General features: G+C 43.8%; 1 protein-coding gene across 1 annotated transcript; it reads right to left on the bottom strand.

Moving 5' to 3' along the window:
• Positions 1–13195: 13195 nt before the first annotated feature.
• LOC129063686 (60S ribosomal protein L39-like) lies at positions 13196–13351 on the bottom strand. The gene has a single exon (XM_054564751.1). The coding sequence runs from the start codon at positions 13349–13351 to the stop codon at positions 13196–13198; it is 156 nt and encodes a 51-aa protein (XP_054420726.1).
• Positions 13352–14031: the final 680 nt, after the last annotated feature.

Below are 14031 nucleotides of genomic sequence, written 5' to 3'. Positions count from 1 at the left end.
GCCCCTCTCCCACACCCACCCGCGGGCGGGGCTAGGGCTGCTCCCAGTCCTGTTCCTGCTCCCATCTCACTGAGGCTCAGAGACGTGCTCCTGGGCTGTGAGCTCCTCGTTAGAACTGGCTCCTGGGTACAGAGCAAACCCTTTGGAATTAAATAAACTTGTTTTTACCTCATCACTGGTGAGTTGCTTTGTTGTCGGTAATCCTTGAGCTGTTTCTTCTTCCGACCCCGCATCGCTGTCTGATGAATACATTCTGCCTTGTTCCTCTGAAAGCAAAGCAACTAAAGACATGAGACTGACTGACCTTCCAAAATGAAGACTCTTTTATTACTGAATTTTTCTACTGAATATTGTTACTTCCCACTGTACATTTTTTCTTGAGGAATCAACAATTTATTTTTGAAGTTTTGATGAAAAGGTCTATATATAGGGGTGGGCAAAAGTAGGTAAGAACGCTGGACCAACGTGAGCTTACATTTAAAGTACACTGTACAGAGTGTGTAAATAATGAAGGCGGCGATTGGAGCACTTACAAGATTGTACCTACGTGCACTGTGCCATCGGGACATTCTTTGGGGTAATAAAGCTATCGTAACAATCAAAACCTGCATGCTTTCTTCTATACAAACAACTGTACCCACGCTTGGGCCCACCCCTGTGTAACTTTCAGATTTGCTCCAATAACTTAGATTTGAGAGATTTTGTTCTCTGATTATCTGATCACTTTTAAATACCAAAGGGTTTTTAAGCACACTTTTTTTTTTTTTAACTACTGAGTTTAAATATTGGGTCCTTCATTTTCCAGATGGCAAACTGCCTCTGTTACACATTGTCCTCCATAAGGACAGAATTATTTAATTGATTTTCTTTATTTTGCCTGATTTTCCCAGCTTAGCTTTCCTGTGGGACAGTGGCCCTAACAAAACAAAAAGACTTTTGTACCGTCGCCCTAAGCAAATAACCGCAGGCCAGGGAACGGGAGCGAGCCCAGCAGCGCAGGGGCAGGCCCTGTGGCTCTGAGTTGAAACATCACCCCCACACCCGACTCACCTCCAAGTTCCCCGTGGTACTGGTTTTTAATGCCTTCATCACCCTGCTCTTCCTGCTCCTCCTCCTCCTCCTCCCCCTCATCGTCATCATCGTCGTCGTCGTCATCGTCGTCGACGTCACTGCTGCTGGACTCCTGGTAGGGGACCCTCGGCCCCTGCTGCTTCTGCTTCTCCCGAAGAATGATTGTCCCCTGGTGAGTAGAAACCCGCAAACGTTCTTCTTCTTTCTGTAAAGAAGCAAATAAACCATTGAACTTAAAAAATGAACAACTTTTGTGCCTGAACCTAATTTTACTATATTTCCTGTGTCTTCAGAGGATAGATCTCTCCACGCCACACCTGTTACCACGCAGCGACCGCCGTGTTTCATCCTAGGGCGTGAAGGCCACACGCGCGTGAAGAGGCAGAGGCCTCCCTCACGCCCACCGTCTCCTCAGGACCGGCACAGGCACAGCCTTGGGAGCTGCGGCGTCCCCTGTGCTGCCAGGCAGCGCCCAGCGAGCAGCGCCCGGCCTGAGCAATGTCACCCGAGCCCAGAGGGCGCCTGAGGGAGGCTCTTTCCGTTCGCCCCGACACAGACACCCGGCTTGTCCAGGCTCTGCCAAACCACCACAGCGCCCTGACATTCCTGCCGGGGACCCTCCACCCGGAGAGCTCCCCACAGCCCCTGAGTCGGGAGGTGCAGGAGGGGAGGGTCCCTGGGCCCCAAAGTACAGCCTTCACCCCTTCTGTCTGCCTGGCATTCCACGTGCTGGGGCGCACAAGACAGGGCCAGTATCAGAGAGGTCAGGAATGTACATTTGACATTCCTATATCACTTCTTACCTGGCTAACACAATTTTGTGACATTTGTCAAAGACTACATTTTTTTAAATTACCAGTTTTCCTCTGAAATCTCACAGACTGGAGAGAGAGCACCTGGGTGTCTGATTTGCAGTATCTCACCTGCGGCCGCTGACATTACTGTGGTTCACCACTCGTTTAGAAGGTTAAGCCGGCTCCCTGATAACTACAGGAGATAAACTGGCCATGGCAATAAGAAATAGTGAATTAATATTCTGGAAAGCACAACTCTTAATACGCAAAAATCCCAGGATAAAGCTTAGCCAACATACCTTAATCTTCTCTGTGCGCTGGCATTCGGGATCACGGCCAGCTATTGGTAAGATTCTAATCTTCTGTGTCCTTGAGTATCTATTAGCGAGTGGCAGGGCCATCTTTTTACGTGTGGCATAGTCTGTAGAGTGAGGTCTGCAGGAAATGAACAAAAATGTCTGGTTACTAAGAACATTTGGAGGCAATCGCACTGCACAAACAGCTCCGTGCAATGACCGCCTCCCCACCAGCAGAGCTGGGAGGCAGGGCCAGGGTTCCTTGCGCTTCTGAACCTGCCTCCTCCTCTGCCTCCTGAGAAGCCCCTCCCTCTGCCCCACCCCCTGGAGAAAACTTTGGGGTGAAGTGGGAGGGGAATGGAAGGAGGAGGGGCCATGGCCGGGTCAGGGCTTTCACAAGGAAACCGCCCCCCCACAGTCCCAGAAGAGAAGGGCTATGAAATCTCAGTTCTGTGAGGGAGGCACAGAGGCCGGAAAAGGCACAATCTAAAAACTAAAGACGAGTCCCTCTGTCTGAATAAAATTGGAAGGAAGGTCACAACAAGGAGGCAGGTCACAGTGGCGTGGGGGCCCCATGACAGCTCAGGGGGGACCAAAATGGAACAGGGAGCCCTGGTGCAGAAAGCAATGCCCTCCTGACTCAAGGAAGGTGGATTTTAAGGGCATCAGAGAGAGAAGAAGAAAGGATGGTCCTGAGGAGAGAGCCTCTGAAGGAGAGCATGGCTGTGAGAGATGGGACACAGGAATGAAACCGTGCTGGACGGGGAAGTACTGTCCCAGCGGAGGGTGTGTGGCACCATGAAAAACAGCACGATTAGGTTCCTTTGTCTTTTAGGATGCCATTCTAGAAGCGATCATGAGGAGGTTGGATTTGAGCAACATTTATTGTGCCATGTTTCTACACTACATTATGCTTTTTTTTAATCCTCACCCAAGGATATGTTTTTATTGATTTTAGAGAGAGAGGAAGGGGTAGGAGGAAGAGAGAGAAACAACAGTGTGAGAGAGAAACATTCATCGATTCCCTCCCATATGCACCCCAACTGGGAATCAAACTTGCAGCTTAGGTATGTGCCCTGACTGGGAATCAAACCCTCAATCTTTTGGTGTTGAGGATGATGCTCCAACCAAATGAGCCACCTGGCCAGGGCTTAAGTGATATAACTTCCCTGTGAGGTGGATGTTATATTTCCATTTTATAGATGAGGAAACTAAACATTAGTGAGATAGAGACTCCTTAAGATTTCATGGACAGATGTGAGGCAGGACCTCCAAGCTATCCATTACAGTCTTTAAAAAACAGCAAAAGATGTATCCAGTATAATTTATACACCGGAAAATTCACCCATTTTAATATACAATTAAACGATTTTTTAAATTTACACAGCTGTGAGACCATTACCGTAATCTGATTATAGAACTTTTCTATGACCCCCTAAGGAAAGCCTTGTGCACATTGTTCCAGTCCTCACGTGCTCCACTTCTCAAGGGCAGCCGCACGACGTGTCCTGCAGGGGAAAGGCCTGGGAAGGAGCGGCCTGCAGCGCCCAGGGAAGGGGCCGGAGCACAGACGCGCACAGCACTGAGCACTTGTCTGCCTGGGGTCGGGCAGCAGCCAGTCTCACCATCTAGCTCTTCCCTTCTCTCGGCTGCACACACACACCAGCGTTCTCATGATCTGTTAGCTTCCCGGTTAAATTTCAGTAAAGGGAAAGGACACGCTGACCAGCAGAGCAGCCCAGACGAGTCTTCCAGGCCTCTTCCGAGGTGCCTTGATCAAGGTGAATTAGTACAATGGTCTTCTGGTTTATATAGCTTTCTCATGGTGGTTTGTCAGCATGAACTGGCTCCCTGAGAAACTGCAATGTGCAGCAAAGGCGAAAAACAGTAGAGGAACCAGACCATGATCCTTGGTGAATTATACCTCGAAATTAGGTCCTTAGGGCTGAGTTGGGCTTTTGCACAACCTCTCTCCCTTGTTGCTTTTTAACCGCAAATAGCAATGCATTGGTACGAAGAGTTACCTGAAGGTGAGTTTGTATTTAAAGATGGCTTGTCCCTGTAGACCAGTATCCTCTCTAACAAACAGGTGGGTGTGGTTGCCCTGCAGTGGGGCTTTGTAGACATCGAACACTTCACTGCCTAAGTGCAGGGACAGGCTGGAAATGAGAAACAGGTCAGTTATGAGGGTGGCTAGTTAGCCAGTCCTGCAGCTTCCATTCTGCGCGGTTAGCCTCACTCAAAATGCTGCGGAAGTACAGGGTCCTGCCCTCACCCTGAACTCCTAAGCAAGATACTGTAAATAACTACTCTGTCTCCTTTCACAGCAAAAGGTGGTAAAAATCCTCCTTTTCCACTTGAAATATAATTGTTTTGTCATTTTCCCAGTCTCTGCCACTTCATTAGTAAAACAAACAATTTTTTAAAACACATCAGTGTTAAATATCTAATAGCTCCCACATGGAACTAACATGAGGCTTCGCTTCAACAGGAAGACAGCATGAATTTAATCACGTTTGGGTCCAGTTCTAGTCTCCCACCAGCTCAGCACTATGATCGCAACCCTATTTTTTTAATCGCAGCTTTCCCAGGTAATGCCAGAGGCGTAGAGATTGTTCATGGTTTAATGAAAGATGACCCCCAAATAAGGTCCTACACGGAAAGCATCACACCTGTCTCAGGCCTCCCTCTGGGTATTTCAAACTCTTCAGGCATTTGGTGCTCACCTTCCATCTGACCACTTCACTATCCGAGCGTTGCTTTCTTTCATTTCCTTTCCTTTTTTATCCCGGCGTACCCTCCATCGTATAGTGTTTTCCACCTGGCCCAAAACACAAAGGCATTAGAAACCCAGTGGGATGAGCTTGCATGTTCTTTTTCCTCAAGTGACCTCTAATCACATGCCAAGAATTTATGGGTAGTGACTGAACAAGCTTACAAAAAACGGCTGATGGGGCCACGCTGAAACCCTCCTGCTACAAATACCTAGAGACATTGGTTAAACTACCCAGATGTTGTGTTCAAATCTTTTCTGAGCCCCAGTTCATAGCAGTGGAAGCAGACGCTAAATACGAGGCAGGACAGAGCTGTTATCAGCGCATCGAAAGCTCCAAGGGGGAGAGGATGAGGCACCCCTGAGGTGCGCAGTTAAAGCTGAGACCTCCACCTGTGAGAGGGCCACTCAAAGGGCTTTAAACCCAATGAAAGAAGGACTAAAAAAGTGCCCATTAGCCTAATAAGACAACAAACCTCTGGGTATTACATTAAAAAAAATATTTTTAAAGAATAAGGAATCAACAACAAATTAAAACCTGAGACTTGTGCTTTGCCCTGTTTTTTAGTTCAAGTTTATCCTACCCACGTGGTAGGAAGCTCCAAGTCACAAACATGGCATAGAAGTGGATCCTCTCGTGGCTGCCACGCGAGTCCCCGGCAGAAGAGCATATGAAAGCCTGGGAGGGCAATGGTAGTGCTTGACCATCCCAGGCTATCTCAAGAGGAGCTGCCTAATGACAAGGCCCTTGTTGGGCACAGTCGGAATTTCTATAAAGGACCTGAGCTACTCCTATTGTCGGAAGTCAGTAGGATCTAGCCACCATAAAATGTGCAGGCAGTTCCATGTCTCTAACTACATTGCCATTTACCTCAAAAGAAGTAGCTAACAATTTTCAAGAATTTTTGTCTTTACTTCTGTCAAAAAACTAAAACTGCAAATAAAAGGCTAGAAAAGTGACAATTCTACAGAGCTTAGAACAAGATGATGGCCCTGGCCAGGTAGCTCAGTTGGTTAGAGCATCATCCCCATATGCCAAGGTCGTGGGTTCAATCCCCAGGTCAGGGCACATACAAGAAACAGCCAATGGGTGGGAGTGGAATGGGTGGAGGGGGGTAAATGGAGAAAAATCAAGACAACTGTAATAGAATAAACATGATTTATAAGTTAAAAAATAATAAATAAATAAATTAATTAATTAAAAAAGAATCAACCAATGAATGTGTAAGTGGAACAAAAATCAGTGTTTCTGTTTCTCTCTCTCTCTCTCTCTCATCTCTCTCCCCCTCCACCCTTCCTCTCTAAAATTAATAAAAACATTTTAAAGAAAAGATGATGTACCCTTTCCCCTAAAAATATCCTTAAAAGACATTTAATTCCTTGCATAAAAGGTCACTTCATAAGTTCAAGTCTCAAGTTATTATCCCTGCATTGTACTTTATAAGACGAAAAACTTAACAAACAAAAAAGGGAATTAGAGTGAACTGGTACCTTTATTTTTAACCTTGTTCTTTCCTCCTCATCAAGCACCTTCTCATCTCCAAATTCATCTTCATAATATTGAGGATCAAAAGGTCTAAAAATGGTTTTTTAATGTCATATTAGCCACATTTAATAATAAGTATGATTAAAACATGCACCAATATCTTTTAAAACACACAGTAGACAAATCACTTCATGTAAAAACTTCAAGGAAATATGAAAACTACTATACATTCTTGATACTTGATTTTAAAACATATTACATGAAATAAAATCCAAATATGACTTATAATTCAAAGTCTTCTTTGCTCGATAAAAATGTCTTCTAAAATACAGGTAACACACTATCTATATTTCTTCATTTTTAAAGAAAACTGTCATGCTTAATTGCATGAGAGCTTACATTCATGCACCTTTGTAAGTCATACCAACCAACACTATCTTGTCCAAAATCATTGTCTTTTCTAGATTCACAATGACCTTGCTTAGAACATTTGCGATTAGCAAACTTCCTCACTCTCATTTTCTGATTTTTAAGCTTTACACTAATGACAAATGCCATCTGTGATATCTGATTATTTATAAGAAAGTGCCAAAATGCTAGAATTATTAGCATTTATTTATTTTTTTTAATTAATTTATTTACATTTTAAATACATTTGTCTCTGCCTTCCCCCCACCTCTTTCCCTTGCCCCCTCCCACCTTCCCTCCCTCAGCTCTTCCCCTTTGGTTTTGTCCATGAGTCCTTGCTATATGTTCCTTGACTTTCCCCTTCCCTTCCCTTTCCCTGCCCCCCCCTTCCCTCTTGTCTCTGTTGATTTCTTTTCCTTTCAGTGTTGCTGGTCATATTTTCCTTGCTTCTTTGCATTGTTGGTTAGGTTCCGCTTATAGGTGAGATCATATGGTATTTGTCTTTCGCCCCCTGGCTTATTTCGCTTAGCATGATGCTCTCCAGTTCCATCCATGCTGTCGCAAAGTTTAGTACTTCTTTTTTTCTTTCTGCTGCGTAGTTAGAATTATTAGCATTTAAACTGACACCAGTAATCCATCTTTTTTCTATCACAGAACACCCTAAACTTATTTTTTCAGTTACATGAAAAATCTCCCATCTTTGCAATTAGCTGGCTCATGATAAGTAAGAAAAACTATTTACATTCTACATATTTTTATTCAGTATCTTGAGTAAAAAGAACTCTTTAATCATTTCTCTTACTTGGGCTCTATGCTGAGAAATTTGGGTAGCTTAACGAAGTACAATTCATTTCCTAAGTCAGAGTTGAAATGGGGAATTTCTACTTCCATCCTGGCTTCAGAAATCGGCACTTCCTCCTGCTGGCAGTGGGGCAATCTGTGTACATCCTAGGAGAAGAATCAGAATGAGAGGGCTTTCCAGTGACACCAGGCAGGTGCAGGTTTGACTGGAAGTACATTTAGACACCAGTTTAGGGATAAAGCAGTCAGCAACCTCTCCAGGCTTTCCCTAAAATTGCATCTTCCCTACCCCCAAAAACCCATTAGAGTCATCAGCCTGCATTACCAGAAAAAAAAAAAGTCTATTTTGCCCTGGCTGGTGTGGCTCAGTGGGCTCAGTGCCCACCTGTGAACTGAAAGGTCACTGGTTTGATTCCCAGTCAGGGCATGTGCCTGGGTTGCAGGCCTGGTCCCCATTTGGGGGTGTGCAAGAGGCAACCACACATTGATGTTTCTCTACCTCTCTGTCTCCCTCCCTTCCCCCCTCTCTAGAAATGAATAAAATATTTTTTAAAAAACCATCTATTTTGCTGACATTTCTACTTTGCATAAGGTGAAACAGAAGTGTGAAATTATGCAACACCTCAAGGCTAAGTAACTATTAAAATCAGAGAAGAATATCAAATAGCACACGCTTCTTAACACAGGTTTGAATAACTTGGAAATAAAAGGTTTTTAAATTTGAGTCCTCATAGTCTAGACCCTAAAGTTTGATATCAACCTCATTCTAAGCAGTTTCTTCTTTGCTTATTAATATCCAGAAATGCTCAGCATAGCCAAGAAAGTTATCCATTCATTAGATCTTTCAGACTGCTACTCAGTTATCCATGTGCCCTCCCCACATGAGAGAGTCAGACCCATCAGCCTCTGGAAATTTCTTCTTAGCTTTGAACAGTGGGACCAGTTGAGATTAGTGATTGTACTTACAAGAGGCTGTCCTGGGATGAGCAGTTGGTTGTCATCATCAGTCTCTGAAGAAATGTCATCTATGTCTCCAAACAGATCCATGGTTCCACTACAATCTTCAGTGTTGGGGCGGGGCGGGGGGTGGAATGCACAGCATTAATTTCTCTGAAAAATCTTCCACATAGTTCTTAGTCTGTCACTTCAACATATTCTCAAGATTCATAAACCAAAATTCAACAAACCTAACCTCAAACTCAGAAGCCTGATGAAAGTGTCTATAGAGATGGAAGGAGACAAAATTTCGTTTGTGGAAGGCAACGCTGTGGCAGACAGCTTTCAAGATGGTTCCCAATTCCTGCCTCTGGTAGCCTTGCCCTGTGGGGTCCCCTCCAACATTGTATCCTGGTTGGTCTACGTGATCAGTACAACCTCACTTCTGAGGCTAGTCTATGAACTATGGCTTTTCTGTCTCACTCTTCCTCTCTTGGGTCACTTGCTCTCGAGAAAGCCAGCTCCCACGATGTAAAGGCACTCAAACCGCTATAGCCTGTGGTAAGAAACTGAGCCTCCTGCAGAGCCTCGTGAGCCATCCTGGGAACAGCCCCAGGCAAGCCAGCAGTCTCTGCCTGGCCTAATGTGTCGATTGCAGCCTCCTGAGAGACCCTGATCCAGCAGCTCCACCCACTAAGTTGTCTCAGACCCTCAGAAACTATGAGTAAATGCATGTTTTGAGCTGGCCCTCCAAGGGATATAATTTGAGAAGGTGAGGGGTGGTATGCAGCGCACATGAGATGTGTACCCCAAGAATCCTATCTCCCTCAGCCTTTGGATTCCCTCCACGTAATTCCAGGGAAGCTTTGCCATCTCACAATCATTAAATGGAGGTAACCATTGAGTTTGTTGTAGAGAACCACCCAGGTAGAGAGCCATGTCCAGCTATCCGTGCCAACACATCAGATTCAGAATATACAAGTGCAACCAGATCGGTAAATTTGGCCCAAACTAGTGTTATAGTCTGTCCTTCAACTCACATTCTCACAGTCCACTTCCATACATATTCCCCTGCCTGTATTTACTAGCAAAATCATGTAGTTAATTCTTTTGGTGCATAATCAAAATTCTTTTGGTGCCTATTTCTTCTAGTCAGCTTGTGTTTTTTTGCCAGTGACGATATCCTAACGATGGGTCTACTGGTAAAAAGTGGTCCAGACAGCACTCAGTTGAATGAGTCTTGAGAAGGGAAACTGACCCAGGTGATGCTTTTACAGCTTTTCCAAACAGGACAAGATGAGTTTCCTCAGAAACTACAGAGAGGCAAGCTGCTCCTCACAGCCAAGGGAGGCTCAGAGGGACCAGAAGTGTATTTCAGCTTCATCGGAGTCCAGATTTCCCCATCCCTAGTTTTTCTCAGGCAAATATCCTTTCACATGAAAGACTTGAAGAGGCTGTGAATTCAATGGGTGTGATAATTCTGCAACCACAGGATTAAGTGCTGTTGGATTTTTCAGGTACCAGAGCCCACTGATTGTAAACATAAGGTTCTTTTAGGGCTGTTAGGACAGCTCACTGCTTCTCTGACCATGACTTGAGCTGAACAATTAAGAGACCTAAGCTTGTCATTTTCTTTCAGTAAGTGCTCTGAGCACTTAGAAGTATCCATTCCACAGAGCAGCCACGCCTGCCGACAAGGGGAGCAGCAGCCCTTGAGCCCCAAGGGGGCGACCTGATCCAAAGAGACACCACTGCACACCATGGATCACAGCACCCCCGTCCCTGTTGGTGGGGGGCTCAGACCTGCGGCCAAACCCAAACCAATCCCCAGATCTCATCTGTGAGGGTTTCTTTCCTGGACTACTCAGTCAGCTCCTAGTTGGGCAACAGAAAACATACTGGTTGTCTATACAGACAGGATGTAATATAAAAGATTATCATTAGGTTTAACGTTGTTAAGTTACAAAGCATAAAGAAGTCTAAGGGGTTTTGCTACAAAAGTAGCAAACTCAGAGAACTTCCACCCCTAAAGATGACTGATGGAGGAGGTGGAATTACTAAACTGAATTCCTACCTGAGGGCGTGGCCAGCTGTATTGCTGTCTCTCAGGCGAGGGCAATGGAGCTGGCCCTGCAGGCGCTGGCAACTCTGCCCCTGGACCAGCTGCTGTGGGAAGGAGCTGCCTCTTCAGGGGTGAAGAAGTGTTGGCCCCTGCAAGGCAACAGGAAGCCCCCAGAGAGTACCACAAACAAACAGGAAGGAGCAGTCTTGTCCTGGCTATCCAGGCTTCCAGTCTTTCTGTGGCGCCCCCTAACAGGGGCCCTCTGGGGACACTGAAATATGATTGGCCCCAGCGTTGCTAAGTTTGGTGTATTAGTGTGGGTTTGCAGATAAGAGAAAAGAGCTTAATACCTGACATCCAAGTGTCTTACTAGCCATTTAAAAAAAAAAAAAAAGAAAGAAAGAAAAAGAAAACTATGCTTCTTCAGAAGACAGTCTAGAAAAAAGTCAGTACCTCAGTTCCCAAAACAATCAGAATATGAGAACACTCAAAATAAAAACTGTCTCCTAACAGTGGGGTGTCAAGAACAAGACAGGTGGGAGAGGTCTACCTTGGAACTGTTCAGTTAAGGTAGCCAACAATTCTAAATGATGTCAATGACAAAATGTTCTTTCCTGAAACAAAACTTTTGTTGCTCCACTTTTACATTTGCTGCAATTACAGTTGAATGTTGTTTTAATAATATGTGTAGTATTCATATTAGCACATATTATTGATCTTTAAATGAAAATTGTATATATATCAAAGTTACTTTGGGGAACTCTGTTTCTACAATTAAACTCCCAACATGCAAGGTCTCAGTCGTGTGTATTTATTTAAAGAGCAGCTTACAACAGTTCAGAAAAATTCAAGCTCATTTTTGGTGCAGTTTATATATTTGGAACTCATGGAGGACTAGGCATTTCTGTGTTTAAACAGTAAATAGAATAATGATAAAGATGAAGAAATAGAACATGACTTAACTTCAATTCTGCCACTGTATGTGATTAGTTTTTAATTGTGTTTAATTTTTTTTCCACCAGAGACATTTGAAAACTGCTAAAATTAATCTGAGGGAAGGAGACAGCTGAAATTTCTGGAATTTATTGTGAAATGAGATTTTATGGATCACTGTCTATGTATCCTTATGGGTAAGACTTTTCCTAATAGTGAATATCTAATGATTTATGAGAATTTCTTGAAATTAACAGTGTTCTTTGATAAACTGTAAGTTAAAAATGATTGACAAATCTTATGGTGACAATGAATATACATTTAAAAATTCAATTGTCACAAAATCATTGACAAATTTATAAAAGACAAGTCTTGAAACAGAAACTGTAATTTTATTAATCACTACCGTAATAGGCTATTATGTAGGTACAAGTGTTTTCCTGTTAACAAAATTATAATTGGCCCTAGCTGGGTAGTTCAGTTGGTTAGAGTGTCATCCTCATACACCAAGGTTACAGGTTCGATCCCCGGTCAGGCACATACAAGAATCAACTAATGAATGCATAAATAACAACAAATTGATGTTTCTCATTCTCTCTCTCCCCCCTATTCTAAAATCAATCAATTTTAAAAATTACAAAAATCATTATGTAATTAAACAGTATTAAAAAATTTATTTTTTTCCTTAAAAACGTAAAACTATATTGCCTTGGAGAGTTAGAACAAAGGCTCTTGAAAGCCAGGCAGAGGAGTTGCAACGTGGTAAGCCAAAAAACAGCAAAGGGACAGAGTTTTCTGAGTTAGGAAAGTGATTCAGAACCTTCTTGATGCCACTTTTCTTTATAACGAGATAGGCTTCCCACAGCCAGATTGTACTAGGAGCCCTAAGAAAGAAGTGAGGTAGAGTCCACTTGTAAGGGAAGGATGGTGTTACGTAGAAGCACACTACAGAAAAGACATGTAAGTGTGAGGGGGTAGATTTAAGACACACCTGCAAATTCTTTGCCATTCCTACCATCAAGAAGTGTCACGCTTCCCACCCTTTGAAAATGGACTCGCATTATTGACTCATGTCTAATGAACAGAATGTATAGCGGATTTGTATGTGACTTCTGATGCTAATCATAGAAGGAAAAACCAAGAAAAGGTAACATCACTTTCGCCTGGCTCACTCCTTTGTGGAACTCACCTTTGGAACTCAGCCACCATGTTGTGAGAAGGCGGGGCCAGGACCAGGATGCACTCACCTTGGGTGAAAAATGTAAGGGGTCCTAAAATCTGGGTAATCAAGATAAATAATATTGCAGAATATTTTTAAACTCCATGCCAAAAAAAAAAAATGAACAAAATATCAGAATTTTAAAGAGAGAATCCAACCAGCTCTGTACTTGTTCGAGTCTCATTTGTCTTACCCTAATCCCAGCCACGTCACATCCCATTTTTTAAAGGTTTCGCGATATTTATTACTGAACCAGCCTAGAAGTGCAGAAATGCATTAGCAAAAAAAAAAATTCTTCCAATCATTTTCCAATAAAACACTCAACTGTCTAGATAGTAGCAATTTTTCAGTGATATGGTTAAGATGCAAGCAACCCAGTACTGCATAGGTATGTAAGCCATTTCATGTGTGATTCCTTACAGACCCAGCTTCGTTTTTCTCCTATGTCTCTTCTTGTTGCTGTACCTGATTTTATTAGCAGTTTTCATCTGAACCCGCTGGGGAATGGGCCAATTCTGCTTCTGTTTCTTGGCTAGGAACTGCTCTATCCTGAAAGTCTCATGAGAAGACATAGCAAGAGTCAACAACACACCACGATGGCAAAGAGCGAGCAGATCTTGTCTTTATGTAAAATGTTGACATTTTGTTCATCATGGATTAACACTGATTTTTTAAATGTTGCATTACATTATTTATCTTGGTGTCTGCAGTTGGGATCCCCCAAAATTCATGTCCACCCAAAACCTTAGAATGTGATTTTATTTGACAATAGGGTCTTAGAGATGTTAATAGCTAAGGTGAGGTCGCACTGGATTAGGGTTGGCCCTAAACCCACTGACTGGCGTCCATCCAGGGGAAGGAGATACAGGCAAACACAGAGCAGCCAGACAGGAAATAAGTCACGTGAAGACAGAGGCAGAGATGGCAGTTATGCTGCCACAAACCAAGGACACTGGAATCCCCACAAGCCGGGCAAGGCGAGGAAGGAGTCTTCCCTGGAGCCTTCAGAGAAAGCGTGGCCCTGCCCACAGCGCAATTTGGGACTTCTAGGCTCCAGGAAGGCGAGAGAATGCTTTTCAGCGGGTTCAAACACCCCACGTTGTGGTGCTTTGTCACAGCAGCCCTAGCAAACTCATACAATTACGGACTTTTTTGTGCCCCTTCACACTCTGTACCCCAGAAGAACGCCTCACTGGCCTCCGCTGGCCCTGCCCAGGAGGCTCCTTGGGGGGATGGAGGGGGTACAGCCACA

The sequence above is a fragment of the Pteronotus mesoamericanus genome, unplaced genomic scaffold (genome assembly GCF_021234165.1).
Source record: "Pteronotus mesoamericanus isolate MK-2021 breed Mesoamerican mustached bat unplaced genomic scaffold, CSHL_Meso_final contig_164, whole genome shotgun sequence".
Lineage (NCBI taxonomy): Eukaryota > Metazoa > Chordata > Mammalia > Chiroptera > Mormoopidae > Pteronotus > Pteronotus mesoamericanus.
Note: the sequence above shows the minus strand (reverse complement) of the source record. Positions and strands in the feature narration are given on the sequence as shown.

What these genes read in the sequence shown, in the direction of transcription:
- LOC129063686 (XM_054564751.1), bottom strand. Translation starts at nt 13,351, where the DNA reads ATGTCTTCTCATGAGACTTTCAGGATAGAGCAGTTCCTAGCCAAGAAA.